We start from the raw sequence: 22,879 nt of genomic DNA on the forward strand, positions 1-22,879 counted from the left end.
TCCCTGCTATAGGCCAGCCCCTAGGATAGTGTCTGGCCCCTAGGATACTTGTCTGGCCTACAGCAGGCATTCAGTTGAAACTTGTGGGTTGTGAAGAAAAGGAAAAAGTACCAGTGGCCAGAAAATTTCTATGGGTCAAATGAAAAGGAATATGGTGAATGTGAAATTTCTGTAATTGCAAAGTCACAAGCCATAAGCTGAGGTCAAACCGGAAGAAATTTTGGAGTGGCTATGCTCATTATGTTACCGAGTGCTTGCTGGAGTCCAGGCATTCCTAGCAGTCCCTCTGCCATCAAATTTGGAACCTCTCCAGTAACTCTGGACAATTTGCTATCTCACTAATACCTTAAAAATTCACCAGAAAATGGGAAAGAAGAGAAGGCCTCCAAATGACAACTATTTTGTGCCATCCTCCTCAAACCAGTCCTGGCACAGAAAGGATCACTGTTGGTTGGGTTTAATGATCATGTTTGAAGAGTCATTAATTAATTATGCCTTACTTCCTCTTCAGTGTCAGTACCCTCAGTGTTTTCTCGGACAGCTTAAAGAATTAAAAAAAAATGTGATTCTTTTAAATTGTGGGATAACTAGGTGCTATGTTTTTCTTAATAATCTCATAAGCAAAAAAAAAAAAGTAAAAGTTCAGTAATTCCTGAATGTAAGAAAGTTCTAATTCAAGAGCTCTTACTACATCATTCACAGTGTTTGCTCTTCTCTATTAGACTGTAGGCTTCCTGAAGGCAGGACCTAGTTGGTTCACTCATTCAGTCATCAGATAATGATAAAATACCTACTATGTGCCAGATACAATAATAAGCCCTCAGCGAGCTGAGAGGTTTGTGCAGGAAGGAGATGGGAATCTGGTGGCATCATCGCTGAGATGAAGGAAAGGTACTGGGACCTGTGAGAGTGTGGTAATAGGAGGGGAAGGGAGTAAAATCGGGGAGATTGGAGAAGGTTTTCCCGACAGAGTAATATTTGGGTTGAAGTCAAGGATGAGCGGTTTGCTCCATTATGGGTGTAGAGGACCAGAGAGGTGATGGCTACATCTGGGGACCCCATGCCAGTCAGGAATTACAGCATGTGCAAAGACCTTGTGCAGAAAGGAATACTATGAAGAAGCAGAGAAATGGCCACTTAGGCAGAAACAAAGAGAGCAAGCGGAAACATGCCAGGAAAGGAGCATGGAGCGGTACGCAGGGGCTAATCTATGAAACACTATTGAGAATTTTTATTCTCAAGCAAAGGGAAGCCATCGAATATGTAGGAGTGTTACAGGAGAGACTGGGTGTTGGGACGACTGGACTGTTGTGGAGCACGGTTTGGAAGAGGAAGAGGGCAGACAGAATGGTCAGTTTGCTCTTGGAGCGGACAGGTGACAGATGCCTTGAGTGGCCTGGTCTCAGTGGACAGGTGTAGAAATTCTCACTTTCCCATCCCCACATCCTGAAAGAGTGCCTTCCACACAGCAGAACACAATGTGTTTATTGAATGAATGCGTCAAATGAATGTCATTACGGCATTAGATTTATTTTCAGGTATAAAAATAGAGCCCCTTAAGAAGCCCTGGTAGGCATACACCTGTGGCACCATCGCTGTCCCTGCTGGAGGCTTAGTTAATGGATTCTGCTGCCTCTAAGACTGACTGAAAGGCTGAAATGGGGTGTCATAGGAGGGCTTATGTTTTTCTAACTGCCTTGACATTAGTAATCAGAATTTCCACTTAGTAGAAGTGGGAGAAAATGATGGGATTAAAAGCAATATTCCAATGGGTCCTTGAAAATGGCCAATGGGATCCTTACCAATGTTCAACTTGCCTGGGTCTTATCCATGTCCTAACCAATTTTCTAAAATACTAGAGTGCACCAACTTACAACCACTGGCAAGTGTTTCAGAATTCAAACAGAAAGCCTACATATATAGTGAAGATACCAATTTATTATTTTTTTTCCATAAAGTATTTTAATGCATACACCAGAGCTACCGTTCTGTGGGGAATCGGACTTGTTCCCCCTTTTTAAAAAACTTCCCTTTTTCAAACATAAAATGAAATGGATTACACACCTCAAAAAGAATATATGAAGCATAAGAACATGACCGATCTCTTTAATTCTTAGTGGGCCTCAATGTTGAGAACATATTTTAAAAGTAGGTAAGATATATACACTAACAGAAGTCCAAATTGGGGGACTCTTCAATCTGTCAGATAAGTTTCAACTACAGATGAAGTCTGGAGGTACAAAGACAACGTGGAAGCCAGCTTGGAATAAACAGTCCATTACTCATCACACCCTGAACTCCACAACTGTTTTGTCTGTTGGTTTATGCTAATGTTCCCCTCGTGTCTCCAATCCCACCTTCCTAATATGTTGAAGGGTTAATGCGTATCTTTTACATCTTTACCTTTGCTCATTGTTCATAAGACACAAAGCCCAGGTATTTCTTTGCTAACCTTCATTTTTAACTATGTTAATTTACCCTTAGCTTAAGTTATAAATAGTTTTTTCAATTAAGTCAGTACAGGAAAAACATTTTGATCATCAGGGAATTGTCCACCAGAACACCGGAAAATGATATCTTGTAAAAGAAGGGAGAAAGGAAAAAATAAGAGATTAATAGGAGTGCAAAGGACCACTGTGCGTATTATATCATTAGGTCTCTCTCTTTAGGGAAATCCCCAATGGCAGATCTGATACATCAAAAATAAATACTTGGTATATCACTTCCTTTTCACTGTTGAAATGGGCAGATTAAAAAGCCTTCGTCGTGCAGGTACATTAAATAGCCAAGTCCCCTAGTCTAGTGTGTTTGTAGTTTGATTTATCTAAATAAAAACTGTGCAGTTAAGACTAGGAATCCCTTAGATTTGAAAGCTGTAAGGTTACAGTTTCCACAGCACTTGATTACCATTACCCTACATTAGATCAGCTATGTGCAACTGATCTCTAAGATCAAGAGTCATTTTAACCTACTTTAAAAATGAAAAAAACCAAAAACAAAACCACTAGGGTTCAGAGAAGTCAAGTCCCTCATCCAAATCATTCATCTGCTCTAGTTCCAAAATACAGCACTTACATCTAGGTTTTCCGATTCAAAGCCCACTATTTTCCCAAGACATCCTATTAGTGTCTAAAGTCAGGTTACAACTGTCAAGTGTAAAGATGACATGGAAAAGACTTAAAGATTCCAATGGTGTGACCAGTCTGTACTAGAAAATGTTTGATTAAGGAAGAAGGCCTCTTGAAGTCTGCATTACGTTACAGGCAAATGTCAAAGCAAATTTGAAACAATGAAAGCAAGAGAGGCCAGAATAGAGAGGACACACCGATACACTTTTGAGGCAAAGACACAGAGTAGCTCTCCAGTAAATTCCTGTTAAAAATAAAAATAATAGTATTTCAAGGCTAAGGGATTTAAAATACAATGTCTAAATGGGATATCAGCATCCCATAGGGATGGAATAGATGTTAAAGTCTCAGTCCATACTGAGATGTACGACAAGTTGTATTATGCATTTATCTTCAATGACTGGAACCTTAAAAAAAACAGGAGATTAAAGAATAGACAAAATTAACCCATGGTAATGGAGGTCTACATATAGTTCCTTTGCAGAAGGAACTGGGAATTGAGAAATGGCACAAGGGAGACTTCTGGGATGCTGGCAATGTTCTATGTCTTTATCTGAGGAAATGGATATATATATATATATATATATATATATATATATATATATATGGAAAATTTCAACAAATGCTATCATTAAGCCATCTTCAAGATTTGTGTATTTTGTTCTATATATGGAATACTTAAAATTTTTTTAAAGAAAATTATAGTGAAATATAACGTAGAAAACCAAGAATTTACAACAGGCAAGAAGTTAGAAACAGCACAAAAGAAAATATTACTATGCTCATTAGTAAGAATGCAAACACTGCACTTGAGAAATGGGGCCCCCGTCAGAATGACATACAATAAGACAAATGGAGGACACTTGAATCCACTGTTATTACAAGAAAGTTGAAGAGTATGTAACAATCCTGTCTGCATTATGTTCATAGAAATTTTTCTATGTTGAAGAGAAGTCAAACGAAGGTTAGTCAACTAGAAATTATCTTGAAGATAATCTGCTCATTGATTTGGGATAATGGAAACATTAATGCAAAAACTCAGGCAATTTAAATGAAATATAACTTTTAATTACTAACTTTAAGAGCACCAAATATTGGATCTAATAAAATTAGAAACCAAACAGAGCTTTAAGGAATTATATCCAGAAACTGTCATTTCTCAAAAAAGAAACTGTTTTAAAGAACTGAAAAATAATGTGTGTGTGTGTGTGTGTGTGTGTGTGTGTGTGTTCCTCAGTTCATTCACTGTGGCTTTTAAAGAAATGACATAATCCTTAGTTCTACCTGTAAATGGAATTGAACTTGTAACATCTGTATCTGTACACTCAATGTTTCACGACTGAAATTACCCCAACACTGTCTCACAACCTAGAGTGCACAGGGCTGAAGTTTGCTTTTGAGGTTTTTAAAAGCAGATGCAGGAAATGAAAACACAAATTCCGCCAGCTGATCTTGAGTCCTACAGCCCCACAGCAAGGAGGATCTGTGGAAAGGGAGTGACCGCCCTGCACGGCTGTCCAAAAGCAGGTGCTCGGGTTTGTGGACTTCAGTTACGTGAATTCCCAGACAAACAAAAACGGACTTGAAAAGTCCCTTTTTCCAAGTGAAGTCCTTGCCTCACTGTCTCTACTATGAGGCGCCCATGTCTAGAATGCAGTCAACATGCACATCTGTAGTCAAGAGCATTACAAAAAAATAAAATAATAAGTGCAGTTAGAATTTTTTAATTTATGACAGCTCATTCTGTAATCTATTGGAACTAGACAAACGAATTCGAGGGCCCCGTTCTGCTTCACCCCTCTGAAATAAAATATGGCAGAAGCTGCCACTTGCATTCATGTTCTCTTTCATAATAAAACCTTTCGATTTTCAAATGTGCTTTGGACCAGCATGAAAAAATTACAGTCTTCCATTTCAACGCAGATAACGTTACTTACAAACAACCTCGAGGACCTTATCTTGGCCTGCGACGACCATGCATGCAGCCATGCAAACATGCATTCATGCAACATAGCAGCACACGACACGGTGCAAAACTGGCAAAGAAAACCAAGTGATGGCCATGCTCATATTTGTTTCAAGGGTCTCCTTACCAAATAGTGAAATCCTATGCCTGACAAGAACTCCAAGTTTGCAGAATAGGCTGAAGACAAAAGAAAAACAAAAGGGGAGGGAGGAGGAGGGAAGGTAGAAAAGACAGGGAGAAATTAAAATAAAATTTTAAAAAAAGAAGAAAAAAAGAAAAATAAACAGCTGATATATGAGCAGGAAAAAAGCAACATGATGTCACGCAGAAAGAATCAATTCTCTGAGCAGAATGTGGAGTAAAGGTATTAAAGAAAGGATCTTTGAGTGCATATCTTTAACGAACATGGTTAAAAAAGCACATATTATAAGTAAAGAAACCAAAAAAAATTTGAAAGCAAAGCTAATTAATATAAAAGCCATCTATATGAACTCCATAAGAATGTAACTACTCAAATACCACAAGGAAAACACTTAAATTTTATCTGTCCAAATATACCACTGGAATTCTAGAATTTTGTTATTGTTGTTATGGACATTATTTAAACCCAGAAGTATGGCGCATTGGGCATAAAATGTTACCTGAAGTTTCAGTATGTTTATCATTTGAACTTTCCTTTTTTCCAACCTTGACCACACCCCTTACACATATACCAAAGCATCCAGTGAATTTGAACACAGTGAAGGAGAGACGGAATTTGAACCACTGATAATCACTCAGAGAAAAATATTATAGGTGGTATAACTTCAAGGGATCTTAATGCTAAGGCTTGAGTTGAGCTTGTTTCTTAACTCCTCTAGACCCACGTCCTAGGTCTCTGTGTCCTCCCTGGGGATCAGTAGTGGGAGAGTCCAAGGAAGGACGGCCTTCATTCAGCATTCAGAGTTCAGCATGATAGTGCCGGTGTGCACTGACTCTTATATCAGACCCCAGAACCTGGGCAAGACCTCCGACTGTCCTGGCTTGTCACCAGGCTGCAGTCTGGTAGGCTCCTTACAAGTCTTCTCAGGAATACCCTTCACTCACTTCCCTACTACACTGCCTTCTACCCATGCCTCAGGATTCAGCACCGGACAAGTCCACTCCAACAAGCCTTTGCTAATACCCAGTGCTCCTTCACCACTCCCAGCCCAAGCTGACAGTGTACCTATGCCTTCCTCTCTCAAGGGCCATTTGAAATCTCTATCATGATACCTATCCTCCCATATTCCAACTGATACTAGTTTCACATCTACCCACACACTCCTGAGCTCTTGGAGAACATGGGCTCTGCATAGCCAGAGCTTACCAAACAAAGCTCTAGCCTTGATGATCCATTTGTACAGTGCTACCCACACCCAGCTTGACTGTCCCAATAATGGTGACAGCTATATCCTGACTGTCCCATTCTGTCTTGCAAAGCTCTCCCATGAACAGCAGTGTGCAGACGTACACTCGTCAGGATTAGGGATACACGCTATGCCATGAGGAAAAAAATGGAGTCACGTGCTCATGGCAGGATGGGAGAAAGGAGACAGAGAATCACCTTGGTGATACTGACCTTCTCAACAGGAAGTTTCAGCTACCATTTCTCATTTCAGTAACTATGCCAATAAGGTATGAATGAAAATTAATTATATAGGGCATTGTATAGCTTTTCCAAGAGAACATTCATCGACAAATGTCTAAGTGAATTTGAGGTCTTGAGAAATCTAGCAGTTCCAAAAGTTTTGAACAATGATCTGTTCAAGTAGATATTGGAATTTAAAATGAGACACCAGCCTCCTGAGCTGCATTATTCAACTTTGTGATTTATTACAAGGAGAAAAGACAATAAACCAAAAACAACTTTCTCCAGGTGCCCTCATCCCTGAGCCCTGTGCATGCTAACTCAACAAAGGTCTGTCTCCCTTTGAAGAGAGTGATGACTTTCAGAGTGGTACGCATTTTGGATCCCTAAATGTATAACGACCTTTTTTAAGTGACCTCCTTTACTTCTTTACTGACTGTCTAGGATCAGCATGAAACATTTGGAGATAATGTTGAATTGATGACACTAGGATCACATTTTAACCCAAGGCATCCAGACCTAGGACATTTTGCTGTGATGGAAAACAGAACTGCTCTGTATCCCATTCTCTTGGATATTGAATGTCTGAGAGTCTGTCCAAGAAAAATGACTTCTTATAGTAGCAAGTGCTTCTTAACTTTGGTTGCTCCTAATCAGTAGCCAATGTGCTACCAGAGGGGAATAAGGGTATGCAGAGAACCAAGTCCACCCAAAGACAATTATGTCTTTGTCCCTTCCTGTGCCGTCCACTTGCAGAGTGTAGTTTCTATACGGACTAAAAGGTTTCACTACCATAAGCTTTGGCCGATCGTCTCTCCAAAAATAGTTTCCACGATGCTGTTATCCCCTTTCTGTACATCCCATCATGACTAACATTCTTAAGTATTTGTAATGCATCTACACTTCCTTGGCTTTGATGCCTTGCTTTGTCGTTTTGCTTTTCCCTTCATTGCTCTACTGAAATGCTCCCTAGATAGTCTCAATTCCTGTCAATCGGCAAATCTAATAACACCTTTTCAACCTCTGTCCTGAAGAGCTCTCTAGGGTACCTGGCATCACCAACTATTTCAACCTCAGACACTCTGAATTCTGTTTTACAGCAATGTAGTTCCCCCTTTTCTCTAATTAATCATTCTCAGTGTTCTTCAAAAACCCACTTCTGAAAACCCTTCAGATGGAATAATTCTCCAAGTTTTGGTATTCAGACCTTTTTGCTTCTCTCTCCACTCCCCCCTTCCTCTGCTTTCAGAATTTGGAACATTACATGGATACAGATAATCTCCAAATATGTCATTTCTTGCTCTGGTCTCTCCACCAACACCAAACACTCCTTTCCAACTTTCTGCTGGACATCTCCAGCTGAATGACCTGCTAGTACTTACTTATACATCAATGATTCCCCAGCCAAATTTAACCCCTTCTTCTCAAAACCAGTTCTTCTGTCATTTCTTTTTGCTGTTGCCACCAATATTGTTCCAACCACTCAGCATCGAAACTCTAGTGCCATGTTGACCTCCTTCTTCCTACCTTCCACAGGACTCAATGCCATGTCCTATGATGTTCTCGTGTCTGTGCTTCCCACATCCAGCCCCACTCTCCATGTGCATCTCCTCTATATTCCCGGTTCTTTATATATGTTTCCATTACTCATCACAACTGATTAAGTGCTTAGCTGTGCATGTAAGCAGGTACTCAGCTGCACTGTTAAGTGCACTGGAGGTAGGAACCACATTGTCATATGTGCGTGTTTATCCTCAAGCCCAGGACAGCATCTTGCCCATGGCAGGCACTCAGAAATACGTGCTAAATGAATCAGTGGGCAGAAACACCTCTTTGAGGAAGCAGTTCTGTCTCCACAGCCTGCACTGCTATCAAGGCCTCCTAGCAAGCTGACTCTTCTCCATTCCACTTCTGTTGCCAGGCTGCCCTCTATCCCAATGGCTTCCTAGGGCTAATGGATTAAGTAAAAAAGACCAAGTGTAAAAATTAAAAAGAAAAAACGAAGAAGATGCCTTATTCTGGCAGTTACTATCAATTACAGTATTCCATAATGAATCGACATAACCCACATTGCCCCTAAATTACTACATTCTACACTCTCTGTGTTGTCATTCACATGTAGAAAATGGTCCCCCTTCTGAATCCCTGACTTACATGTTCTTTAAGATCAACTGTGAATTATCATGGATCTCCCGTATCTCTAGCCCGTCCACACCCATCCAATGTGGTCTCACTTTACTCTGACTCCCACAGCACTGTGTGGCTTCTTTCTAGAATCACACTTCTACTCACATACCCAGCTACTGCCAGGTACGCTCCCAGAGTGAAGGAAACAACTGTTCTTAAAAGTGCAAGTTAACTTAGACCCACACAACGACTGCCACACACACTGTTAAATACAAATTAAAACGATCACTCCGGTGTTCAACCTGTGTGTGAGGGCATGACTGCTTATCCACAGGAGCAGGGCCAGTATTTTTTGTTGTATTTTAACTTTTTTTTTTTTTTTACCTATTTTATTCACTGAAGTAATATTTAACTGAAGTGGTAAGAAATCACACATTTATAAACTTCAGTGACTCCATTTTAACATGTCAAACAAAATTTTTAGTTGGTTTTTGGTGATTTGGGTTGTTTTAAAACATATTTTTATGATTATAAAAGTAAGGTTTTCCATGTTCACTTTAAAAATATATAAAAGTAGTAAGAAAAATATCTACAATACTACCCCTAAAGGAAACAACTATTAAAATAAAGTTTCTTCCCTACCAGTATTTTTCTACACATAAAAATTTAGGTTTTTAAAAAACCTGGATCCATATGACTTAACTATGCATTTTATTTCTTAAATAATCATTGTCTTTAATTATTACATATTTGCATACATAATTTTAATGACTGAACAGCATTTTGCATGTTCCATACTTTGTTATTACCTATAATTCATTTTTTCATTCTAGAAGTTTTTGAGGTTAAATTCTACCTACGTTTGGTGCATAGGTGCTGTGATGAAATTAAGCTACTTTTATTAATGTGTGTCTCAGTCCCATACATTGGAATTTTAGATGGTATTTATTTCTCTTTTGGAAATGGTAACGGGAAAAGTAAAATGTGCCAACCACCTTTCCAGGAGGTGAAGAAAAACTGAAGATGATATTATGGAAAACATTCTGGTGCAGTGTTTATGAAGAGGGGGTGTCTCAGGCCCCCAAACCAACAGCAACGGAGGCTAGCACAGAACAGCAATGCTCTTCTGATTTATTCTCTGAGGGAGAGTCATCAAAGGAAAATTAGTTACTTCTGAAGTCAGGGAACACTTCTAAGAATGAAACGTAATGGAGAAAAAACACGATAAAGGAGAGGGGAAAGAACAGAATCTGCATAATTGTATTTTTTCCTACATTCTCTGACTGCACTGTCTCTTGGTTTACGTAATTGAGTGACATCTACATCAACAACGACTCTGGGAACAAAGATACCGTTACAAAAGGCTACTCTGACCCAGGGGCGGGTGAGGAGACTTTGCAGTATGGGCTGCAGGGTGTTTAAAGAAAACTCGATGCCCTGGCATTTTCTAGCTGCTGAGACACTCCCAGTCCACTGGGGATGGTGAGCCTGTGAAATGCAGAGAGATGGGCCTCTCTCTCCTGGGGAAAGAGGAAAGAAGACCATGCCAAAGGGAAGGGGAGGGGTTCACATCTTAGAAAGTAGCCCTTCACTCCTTTTTTTCCAGTTTTCCGGTGGAAACAAAGTTTTTGGTGGAAACAGTGTGCCACTGGATGGATTCTCTGTTTCTTTACCCATAATGGGTTTTACCAACTTCACAGGAAGATTATTTGAAAAAGTTTGGGGCCATTTTTAATGCTGTTGCACTCTTACATCACATGACATCGCAGATCGTTAAAGTCAAGTCCAAGGGAAACTTGTATTCTGCTTTGTCCAGAAAGTTTTTTTCGAACACCATCTAACAGCTAGCTATGGACTCCTGTACAATTCGATAATACAGAAATAGATTTGCTGAGTAATCGATTCTCACCAGTACTTAATTTTGGCAGAATTTTGAAAAATCAGACTTAAAATACCCAGCAGAATCCCAAATAAATCTATGAGGAATACTCGGGTTCAAACAGAAATGAGAAAGCATTACTAAGAGGCCAGCCTGAGTGTTGGGAGGGGAAACCTTCAGAAAGTACATATTTTTACATCATTTTCTTCCACGATTGGCCATTATTTTCAAACAAACATTGGAAAAGATAATTTCTGTAAAAGGGATTTTGCCCTCCAGAAAAGTGCCTGTATTTTTCAAAATTTTGGCAAAAATAGTAGATCTGGAGACATTTTAAAGGAAGTAGTGTTAAAAGCACCATGTATCACAAATACTGATCCAGTGGTGCGTCTACTTGTGGATTCTGCACTGGGTGCCTTACTCCTTCTATTCGGCATTATATTTAGCAGCAAAATAGAGGAAAACTCAACATTTAGAACACATGTATCAACTTGCAGAGAGCATCCTCCTCACGGTGTTTGATTCCAAAGGGCCCGGGGTCAGGGAAGCTGGGTGGGCACTCTGCGTGCTCCCATTACAAGGTCCCCAGCTGTTCTCTCTCCAATACAAATACACTTCACTCAACAACAGTCTTTATTTTCTGTACTGTTTACCTAGTCACCATTTCTTTCTCCTTGTTTGATGCATGTCCTCCAGAGCAGAGAGGTCTGCTTGCTGCAGATAAGAAGTATAAACGATGGTTTTTGAAATACTGGTCAATTAAAGGGAGCACAACCTGAAAGAAAGAAAGAGAACAGATCTGCACGGTCGGCTGACGCTCTGGAGCGGCGAGCTCTACGCACACCCAGCAGCTCCTCCAACATCCACAGCCACGCTAGTCGGCACGATTTTAGAGCACACTTCTCTTAAATCTCACCCTGTCTCCGGTCTCTGTGCATGTGCAGGTATGCACGTGTGCGGACGTGAGACAGCACGTGATTATGGGGAACATACCCAATTTTCAACTGTTTGGAATTACTTTCAATATCTTTTCAAAATGAAATATTCTTAGTATTTTCATCTAATGTAGCTCAGTGCCGGATAGGCTCAAAAATAATAACTACCATTTATTGAGTCTCTACTATGTGTGAAGGTCACAGCTGACATACTGTCATTTCTTTTTCCTAGCAAGGACTCTGTATGGTAAGTATCATCACCCCTGTTTTATAGGGATTTAATGGAGGTGCAGAAAGTGAGTGGCTTACTCAAAGTCACGCTGCCACTTACCCACCTCCACAGCGTTCTTCTTACCTGGCCTCCCTCAAAGCCCACTTGACATTCCTGTATGCTAATGCTGCTATATGCTAATGCCACTGTATGCTAATGCCGCTGTATGCTAATGCTGCTGTATGCTAATGCCACTGTATGCTAATGCTGCTGTATGCTAATGGCGCTGTATGCTAATGTTGCTGTGTGCTAATACCGCTGTATGCTAATGCTGCTGTATGCTAATGCTGCTGGCCTTTGGCGAATTCCTCCTCTTCACCCTGTGTGCTCCCACCACAAGGCTTTGCTTATGCTATTCCCTATATCTGAAATGCTCTTCCCATGCCTCATAATCCATTCACTCCCCTCCTGCAGACCTCAGCTCAGTGACACTCCATCAGATAATCCTTCCCTGATCTCCTTAACTAGATAAAATCCCCATATTCTCTGTTCTTATAGCATCATTTGCAAAAAAACAAAAACAAAAAACAAAACCAAACCCTTGATTTTGAATTAGTCTCTCTCAATAAGAGTCTATAAGATATGTAAGAACAACAGACATTTCTGGATTTGTTTCCCATTACTGCCCTCTCCTGGTCTCTATGACCACTCTTTGCTCTGTTTTGTTTACGACTGGATCACCAGCGCTTAGGACTTTGTAGGACCTTCTAGATAAATGTCTGCTAAGGAATAAATGAAAAAAGTAATAATGACTGGCATTACTAGTATGTAGATTCAACTCTAACTACGTTTTTTTCCTACAATGTGGTGTAGAATATTTATATATAGCAGCAAAATACACATCTTTTGTGATCTTCCTAGAGTGTTGTGACATTGCTTGAACTTAGTGACCTGCACATAATAGCTAATCAATAAATATGTGAATGAATGAATCATAGACTCAGAAGAAACTAAACCACATGAGGCACCTGCAAACCAAATCACTAGGGGTGCTGAATACATAGAGAGGGTGATACAAGAGTGTATTTTAATTAGCTGTATGATTAGAGGCCATGAATACAGCATTTGTAATAATTGGCTATTAGGCGGATTCCAACCCAGAACAGATAACTAGCAATATGTAGCTCAACACAAACGTGAGATGCTCGATACAGATTTTGTGCACTGTATTGAGTGATCAGAAAAACCTCCTTTCCAGAAAGGGCACAATTCTGAAAACATGTCATAGAAGTCAAATATTAATCAATTGAAAGAACATGCCATTTTGGAAATGACCTATAGTAACCACCAAACACAAGTACTTTGAAAGTAAATAGACAGAACGCTTCAAGTCTTCCCAGGGGGCTGTGCTGCAACAGGAAATCTTCCCGAGCGCATTCTGCGTCCACGAGAGTAAGCCCGGGATGTGGTCTAAGAGCGGACAGAGACGAGGCGCACGGTACGCGCTGCGTAAGGGAGCGAACCAGTGTAGAGAATCTGCAACACCTGTCTCCCTCCCTCACGGGCTGAGAGTCACGAATGTTCCAGGCAAAGAGCAGATTACCGATAAACTCTAATTAAATGGAACGAATGACAAAAATGGGTTTACTTGATATATACAGTTGATCCTCTCTGAGGATAAACTCCGCTTCCTCATCTGTAAAAGGCGGAGGACACAGGTCCCACGATAAAGATGATATAGTAAAGCTTCTTATAATGTAAAACTTCTAAAATTTATAATTTATAAATGAACAGATGCTTTTCCTCTGTATAAAAGAAATGCTCATACATGTTTAAATCATAACAACCATCAAATATTAAGAAGTAGATATTTTTCTTCTATGTCATTTGATAAAAGTCCCAAAAAGGGGAGCTTTGAATTAAACTTCATATAAACAGAAGTGATTTGAGAGTTATGGCAGGAGGCACAGTGCGTTACAGTATGACCAAGTAACCTGGCAGCAAATTTACCGCACATGATTCACGCAGTTATTTCTGTGCCAGAGAATATTTTCTTGTAGTAGAGCCACATTTGTAGACCCAGGCTCTGGAAAGAGGCAAAGGCCGACAGGGTATACTTTGTGAACAAACGTACTGTAGCAAGAACAAAATGGACTGTATACTGTACTTTAGCGAAGAACTTGATTTCTTGTTCGTAAGGGAAATGCTCTCCTTTGCTTCTACTCCCACCATCTGGAGATAAGAAGAGTTGTTAGGAACATGTCTGACTTCAAACATGACAAGCTATTCACCCAAAATGCAACATTTGAACACACTGCTCAATGTCCTATCCCGGTAAACTGAACATAGAAAGCCATCCAAAATAGCAAGGTTAACTTCATTCAGCAGGATAATTTTTAAAAAGGATTTAAAAAAAAATACTCCAATCAAGGGAAAAACGAAGGGAGGGAAATCAGAGGGGGAGACAAACCACGAGAGACTATGGACTCTGGGAAAAAACTGAGGCCTTCAGAGGGGAGGGGGGCAGGGGACCGGGCTAGGCCAGTGATGGGTATTAAGGAGGGCACGTATTGCATGGTGCCCTGGGGGTTCTAGGCAAATAATGAATCATGGAATTTTACATCAAAAACTAAGGAAGTACTGCATGTGACTAACATAATGTAATAAAAAAACAATAAAAAAATATCCAAATCAAAATCAAAAACTTGATCACATGGGATTAAGAGCACACACACTGGTGTAGGTTTATGGTCTTGACATGCAGGGGACAACTGGAATAGAATAAAGTAAAAATCCCACTGTCTCCTTTCAGTCAGAAAGGAGCTCACCGGGGTGAGAACAGAGAGTATAAACCAAGGACACAAAATTGGTCACATTTTAACCCTGGCCTCTAATAAAGATGGTTACTTCTTGCTGTGACTGAGACTTACGATATTAATGTACCAACTAAAAAGCTGCAGGAAACAAGCTTGGGCTGGGAGGGAGGATCACCACAACATTAGATTGGAAGATGGAGGTCCACTGATGTCACAAGACAATTTCCATAAGCAAAGCAAAGACACCCAAGTTTTCCCCAGGGTTTAGAAAATGATTTTGAGGTTAAGAACTGATTGACCTCATGCATTTGGCTGAGAAGTGGGCTTCTCCATCTCCTTCATGCATACAGAGGAGGCTTCCCGAATACGGAAGAGGTAGCAATAACTATAACAACCAAGACGATATGCAGAACACGCTGCAGAGCAAAGAACCACTCAGAATTGCATAGAAAGTGCTAGTAAAATGTGTAAGCAGAGCTCCCCTATTTTATAAGAATCAAACGGACTTTTGCTTGAAAAAGTTCTTTTGCAAACATAAATTTCTAAAAGCAATTTGACATACATTTCATTAAATCTGAGACATGAGGTGGGGATAATTTTTAAGAAATTTAGGTAATATTTTGTAATATTAGAACAATGCTCTTGCCATGAATAAGTAAAAGAAAATCATGCCTTTTTTATACTCACAGATTTAATTTTTCTATCGCTTTTACATTCAATCTCTCTCAAGAATATTACGTAAAATGTCTTGATCTATTTAAAGGACTTTCTCAGATAAACTATGTCAAAACAGAGTTTTGCACATAGCTAAACATGGTAACATTTCAAGGAATTAAATAGGAAACATCTTTTCTTTTTACATTTTACATTTTAACAAAAATGCTTTTGTGCAAAATGCTGATGGAGAGAATACGATCTAGATGTAATACCAAAATCAGAAAAAGGCACACGCACATTCTTTCTACGGCCATTAGCCTCGTATGTGTTGCAAAGGCAGTAAATTTAAAGACAAAAGAAGGCATGATAGAAGTTTCACTTGCAGTGACAATGAAAAATGGAAATTAAATTAAATCCAAACAGTCCCACCTCTGCTCCTCTAACACAGTTCTCAGTCACAGCCATCTGAAAAAGGGACATGTGACACTAGCCATGGTAAAAACCTTAATTTCTTGGGCTAGCCTCACTTTCTCCCCAGCATTGGGATTAGAAGACCCTCTACCCCGTGGAAATAAAGAAATGCGCTAAGTGGGTGAATTCGCAGCCAGGTTCTCACCACTCCCTCTGCAGTAACACTGGTTTATTCAGAAACTTGAATACAATGTGGATAAAACCCAAACACGTTCACCCATCAAATTTCTGTTTCCATTATCCATGCTGGGTTAAAAAAGAAAGTGTTTTCTTAATACCCTGACTTTGCTTTCCTTCTTCCCTCTTGACAAAAAGAAGACTGAATTTGAGTTGCTATTCATATCAGATACTTTTAAATGTGCTTGAGGAATTTCAGTAGTTAGCTATATGCACAAAGCCTTCAAAAATTCATCATGGCTTCATCTTTTTAATCAAATTTCCTTAATTGAGACTAATTTGGTTACGTTTAAGGGTGACTCAAAAATCATATTTTTAAAAAAATCATTGTATGAGCTACAGAGAGATTACATATTATAAATTAGTTTGCACAGCTGGCTTTTGTGAAAAAGATACTTAAGAAGACAAACTGCAGCACTTTGCTACAAATACAGAGCAGGTTGAGAGAGAAAAGGTTCTTTAAGAGAACAATACTCAACTGGAAAATCTTTCAACACATTTAGGATACAGGAGACCAGGAACAAGAAAATACCAGAGCTCAAATTTCTATGAGCTTTCATCTGACGTGCCAAAAACTAAGTCCTAAATCCTAAGAAAACAGTAGCAAAAAGAGCCCTTGATCAGGATGGGTTTGTGGAGGATGTATTTATCGCTAAGGTATCTAGGACTATGGGCCCTGAGGAGTACTGAAAAGCAAAAAGAATGAGGATTAAAAAACAAAAATAACAACTAAAAAAAAGCATGAAAAAGAAAATAAAAAGTTGATCACCGGAACACACTTGTTTTTTCAAAGGGGCAAATTCTATCTTAATCCTTAATCCTTCTATCTTAATATCAAGCAGTGGCTGGAAAGTGATCTGACATGAAGTTCAGTAATTAAAAACTCATATTTTAAGTCAATGGTGCTGAGGACAATCATGAAATAAGATATGAGATGAGGCTATCTTGAAAATATGTTCTGAATCTAAGATTTAAAAAAAGGAATTCTTGAGGCACCTGGGTGGCTCGGTCAGTTAAGCGTCTGCCTTCCGTTCAGGTCATGATCCCAGGGTCCTGGGATCGAGCCCCACGTCAGCTCTCTACTAAGAGGGGAGCCTGCTTCTCCCTCTCCCTCTGCCCCTCTTCCCACTCATGCTCCCTCTCTCTCTCTCAAATAAATAAATAAAATCTTTAAAAAGATAAAAAAATAAAACAAGGAATTCTTTTCATATTTCAGTAGCATGGGGCCACGTGGAGAGGAGGTCTTCCATTTTACTTTAACAGGATAACAAAGTATTTCTCATCGCAGTTACTCTAGTATATATGTGATCCCTACAAAGGCTAAACTCAAGGCCGTCACATTGCCTAGAAAGTTTGGGGATCCACAGTTTCAGTTTTTTCAAGAGCTTGGCCATTAATCTCATAAGGAAGGATTTAACTCTATCTTAAATTCTGATGTCCATCCAATGTGTATTTCAAAAATAAAAAGTCAATGCCAATAAACATTAGAAGGAGAAAAGAATGGTATGTTCGATTTTTTTTTTTTAAGGTTTCTAAATTTACCCATTCCTAAGAACATGTTTGCCTACTGACTGTTAGACTCCATTTAGTAATAGGACGTGTAGACAGTGTTTATACCTCCAGGGAACAGACCAAAACCAGCCTGGCAGTCTGTGTTGTTCTAGACCCTGATGTTGTCTACGTTAGGAATAACAAACACGGGACTGTCAGGGATAGGACGATGGTGCCCTACCAAACTCCAGGATGTACTGATGGGCTTCATCCACATAGCGAATGAGTTGCTGAAGGAAGCTATAGGCAAATCGTTTCTCAATGGAAGGTGTGTCCAATTCCAGGTCCTTGAATCCTCTAAAGCAGCAAAAACGAAATATGGAAATCAGTTCCTACAAAGACTATTGGAAGGTACAATTCTGCTTAAAAAGTCTATATGGTATATATATAAAAATGGAAGATGATCTAATGTCCTTGTAGCTGAAGGCAAAAGTGAGATTTAATTTATAAGGAATACTTTGCATCTGATGTAAAACTCTAGAGAATAACTCTATTATTATGCAAAAAAGGTCACCTTCAGAGAAACAGAGGGTCATTTTCGCCAAAAATTTTTGCTTAAAAGATGGACAGGATTTAATCTCAGTAGTGAAAGGAACCAATTAGATGGCAAACAGCCAAGGGCATTAATGTTTCTGACGTGTGTATTTTGAAGATACTAAATAGTAGCTCTAAGGTTTAAAGGGATCACTGAGCCATTTTCAGCATTAAATCGGACAGGGATATGTGGACATTCAGTCTTATAACAAAACATGTAATGGTAGGTGTGCTTTTACCTGGACACCGCATAGCCATTGATCTGCAAGAACTTGAGGATGTCCTGTGCTTTCTCCCTATCCTTGGCTTTCTCTTTGGCTGTGAGCGTGTCATAGGGAACCAGTAGGGGATGGTTTCCACCTCCTAAGAGCATACCAAGACAAGAACATAGCATCGCAATTAGAAAATAATCAGAAATGTGACAGAGTGGCACGTGTAATCGGACCACACTACAGAACTTCTGGTATCTTCCTATTATACACGGAGTATATACAAGTCATACAAGGTCTTGCCTCTCCACTGCCTTTAATGTTCTAATTAATTTAGGAAGCCCATTCAAAGAAAGACTGCATATGCCTTCTAAGAGGCAATTAAAATAAGGACACGCAGGCATTTGTGATATCAAGTGCCAATGACAGGAGAAGGGAGAAGAAGCCATGTTCCCCTCACCATTCAAACGAACTCTGGGTGTGGAGTGTGTAAATACACACTAAGACACACACAGCGTGAGCTAGTGAAATTACAAGGCATGTTTCAAGGGATGGGCTTCATTTTCCAACCCCGAGAGAGAGGGAAAAAAATGTCTTAAATATGGAATTTTTAGTACGCCTTCCAGATTAAAGAGCACATTAGAGTCACATGTACCACACAAACCCTACACTTCACTGCTAGGTTAAAAGTTAATCTCTCGGGGCGCCTGGGTGGCACAGCGATTAAGCGTCTGCCTTCAGCTCCGGGCGTGATCCTGGCGTTATGGGATCGAGCCCCACATCAGGCTCCTCCGCTATGAGCCTGCTTCTTCCTCTCCCACTCCCCCTGTTTGTGTTCCCTCTCTCGCTGGCTGTCTCTCTCTCTGTCGAATAAATAAATAAAATCTTTAAAAAAAAGTTAATCTCTTAAGTATCTAATCACAGTAGCATACATACTTGATGGATTAAAAATTTTGGCAAGCATCTAGGTTTCTAGTTTACCTATTTTAGTGAAAAATACAAAAGAGCATCCTTTTAGATTTAGAAAATATTGAGAGTTTTAAAAAACTAATAATGAAAAATGTCTTTATAAAATTACAGATTTTGTAAAAAATTTTTGTAATATTTATAAAAGTTTCAGAACACGCCCTGGTAATTCCAGATGTAAAGATGTGATGAGCAGTGTGCCCCAGATATAAAGTTTATAAAGCACGTATGGGAATGTATTTTCGGTGGGATGCTGAAATTCCTTGAAACCAAGCTGCTAATGGGAATTCCAGAAAAAAAAATACTTGGAAACAAATATTTGGTTTGAACTCTGGGGACAACATAGAGCCTATTAGATCAGCGTCCAATATGATGTCGCCAGGAGCCACTAAGACAATCATAAACAATGTATTTGCCCGGTGCATGAAAGAAGCAATCAAAAAGGCAAAGGAGAAAATGCCATGTTTTCTGGAGTTTGCTTGGCCTGAGAGTGCCATCCACAGAAACGTGATCGCGCACCGAGCTTTCTCACCATTAGGTGACACTATACTATCATAAATGCAAAGGCATAGTCCGCAGCCACCAAGCCAACAACCACTAGGCACATTAAGGAGCCATCAATCATTTTATAGTTCGGTATTAATAGTATCGGCTATAATGCAATTGTCAGAAGATAACTGAAACCAGCATTCGGTGAGCAGCAACAAGGATACGGAATATGTTATTAAGCACACTGAGCAGATCTGACTTCTACCATAATCAAAGCTGTAACAGGATGTGTTATGAAAAAAAATTGTAAATCAAACATCTAATTTAATCATCCTGCAATCATCTCCTATTTTGAACTCCCCTATTGCATTTAGTCCTTTATTTCTAGAAAATTATATTAATTTGGCAACCACAGTGATTTCAGGTCAGATACCAATAGGTTACTGAAAGAGGAAGAGAGAGGGCAGGAGAGAAAATAAAGAGCCCAAGATGGGGTGGAAATTGAAGTGTGCAGCTCCTGAATGGATTTTTTGCGGTGTCTAGGTGTGTGACAGATTGTAAATGACTTTGTTTCTAGCTGTCTCCTTGTTCCGGATTTCCTGTGCTTCCTCCTGCTATTCCTTCCTCCGTCCCACCCTTCCTCCCTTTCCTCCCTTCCACCCCCACACGCGTGTGCGCGCACACCACAGGCACCAAAACACAGGGATGGTGACAGGCACCTCCCACATGCCAACCCAGATCTCAGAAGAGAAGCAGAGTTATCAGACCACCAGTTGGTGTCAAAGTCCCCAGGGGAGAGAACAAATTTGAGAAAAGACACAAGTCGTTTCTCTCCTAAAGCTGTCCACAGCCTCTAGTTTATCTTCTTTCTAAGACTCGTCTCTCACTTTCGTTAGTCTCAACAACTAAAAGCCAAGATCCAGTGCTGTATATTCCAACACCTTTCCTCCTGGTCTGCTGTTTTGGCCCTCAACCACTTGCTTTCTCCTTCAAAAGGAGACGGTTATGTGGAGTGAGAAGAATTAAAGGTTCTGAGGACTACCATCACCACCTCACCGTTTAGCCTGGCACACCCAGGCTTGTCTCCCAACCACACGGTCTGAATCTGGACCAATAGAAGCTGCCTGCAGAGGTCTGAGTGTCTCATTTACAGGTGGCATGCTTTCAAGAAAACACTGCCTGTGGGACACCTAATGGCTGGCCCAGAAACTGACCAAGCCATAGTGACTGAAACCTACTTGGAAAAAAAGAGAACACATTTTTCTCATGTCATCTGCTCACTTGAAAAATAGGGATTTTGTTTACTAGTCATGTGAATGATGCCTCTTCAAGAATTCCACTAAGCAAAACTCTATACCACTATGACTAACCTAGCCATCCAACCGTCCGTCCGTCCATCCATCCGTCCGTCCATCCATCCGTCCATCCATCCATCCATCAGCCAGCCAGCCAAACACTTGATCACTCATTTAACAAACATTCATGAAATGATTCTAGAAAAACAGGCCTAGCCCTAAGTCAATTTTTGCAATAGGCAATTTTGGTGTAAAGAATCCTCTCTGTTCATTTCCATGACCGACTCTAATTTATGCTACTCTGTTTCCTAGTGTTGGTGCCTGGTAGCACCCTGCAATATCACAGCTATACTTTTCACTCTAAGATACCCCAGCCCTTCAACACTATATCCCATATATTTTTACCTATGCCAATAAATAAGAAATAGAGTTTCTTGATGCCTAGAACTGTAGAGTAAAAATTACAAAAGTAACAGAAGTTGTGGTCCTGACCTTGAGACAATTATATCCTCATTTGGGGAAAGAAGCCCATATAGGAAGTAATCAGAGAGTTGTGTGTGTACACGCATACACACATTAATACATTTATAGACCAAATATTGAAGAAATAACAATGAAAGAGATCATCAGTGTAGGATGCACTAAAGTGAAGAAATTATTTATGCAAATAAGTTAAGAAAAGATTTGAAAAACGACTAAAAATATTTAGTCATTTTAAGTATTTAAGAAAAACAACAGAAAAGAAAAGCAAAAGCATGTAAGAGACAAGAACATAATTGGACTGGACCAAGCAAGGGGGTGAGACCGGAGGTGGGAAGGGAAGATGGGAGAAAAATATTTAAGTCAGGGATAGAAGTCAGTGAGCAAGGTCTAAGTAACTCACGGAATACCTGAACATTAGGGTGAGAAACAGGTATCTACAAGCTAAAATGGGCAAGAGAGAGCCACTGGAATTCTGAGACAAGAAGAAATGTACACTTGCAATCAGAGAATGATGGAATTTCCACCTGAAACTGTTACAGGCACATTTGAACCATTCTAAGAAAACAAAGGTATAATAAGCTCTCATTCTAAAAAGACTGTTTTATGCATATCAGAGATTCACAGAATCACACTCTGTTTCTTAATCAGGATTTTCAGAAAATATTACCTTTGGATTCCAGTTCCATTTTCTTTTTCTTGGCCCAAATATTATGGTAGTTTTCAGCCATCATTTCTGCCATAGCCTGAAACGAATGAAATATTTAGCAAATAAGTTATAACTGAATGAGTAGAAATAGAGGACTCTGCTTGCCAACATGTAATAACATACTTTAAATTAATAAATCATTGTGTGTCAGTGCTAAAATCCCTCTAAAAGATAATCGAACACAACTCTTAGTTGGAATCTGAACCGCAGATAACTCACGGCCCATGACACTGCAAAGTGGGAAATAGCAGAGGTGATCTGATGGGAACAATTCTTGTTATTTGTAATGTTCAAGGACACAGGTTTTATTAATTCAATAAGAAAACTTCAAATGAGCTGTGAACTTTAATAAAAAATCTATTTACTTACAAGTTCTTATTGTAATCTGCAAAGCTTTAAAAGACAATCTAAACCTTATTAAACAATGAATGCAAAGAACCTACAGGGATAGTCTAGATTCCATGGCCGCCCCAAACTTGGGGAGAGACCAGAGACCTTGGACAGGGCCACATTAACCTTTCGGTGGATTTGTGCTTCTTTTTTTGTTTTGTTTTTTTAATTTATTTATTTAAGAGAGAGAAAGAGAGCATGCATGTGCGTAGGGGGAGGGGCAGAGGGAAAGAATCCCAAGCAGACTCCCACTTGAGTGGGGAGCCCAACACAGGGCTCA

General features: G+C 39.7%; 1 protein-coding gene across 1 annotated transcript in view; it reads right to left on the reverse strand.

Annotated features, from left to right (window-relative positions):
- Positions 1-22,879, reverse strand: part of RYR2 (ryanodine receptor 2) — a 445,869-nt gene that overhangs the window by 134,163 nt on the left and 288,827 nt on the right. Inside the window, 6 exon segments of the mRNA XM_034663566.1 lie at positions 5,222-5,271; positions 11,363-11,484; positions 13,990-14,087; positions 17,709-17,824; positions 18,301-18,424; positions 22,171-22,246. Of these exon segments, the coding sequence (XP_034519457.1) occupies positions 5,222-5,271; positions 11,363-11,484; positions 13,990-14,087; positions 17,709-17,824; positions 18,301-18,424; positions 22,171-22,246 (586 nt within the window).

The sequence above is a fragment of the Ailuropoda melanoleuca genome, chromosome 6 (assembly GCF_002007445.2).
Source record: "Ailuropoda melanoleuca isolate Jingjing chromosome 6, ASM200744v2, whole genome shotgun sequence".
Taxonomy (NCBI): Eukaryota; Metazoa; Chordata; class Mammalia; order Carnivora; family Ursidae; genus Ailuropoda; species Ailuropoda melanoleuca.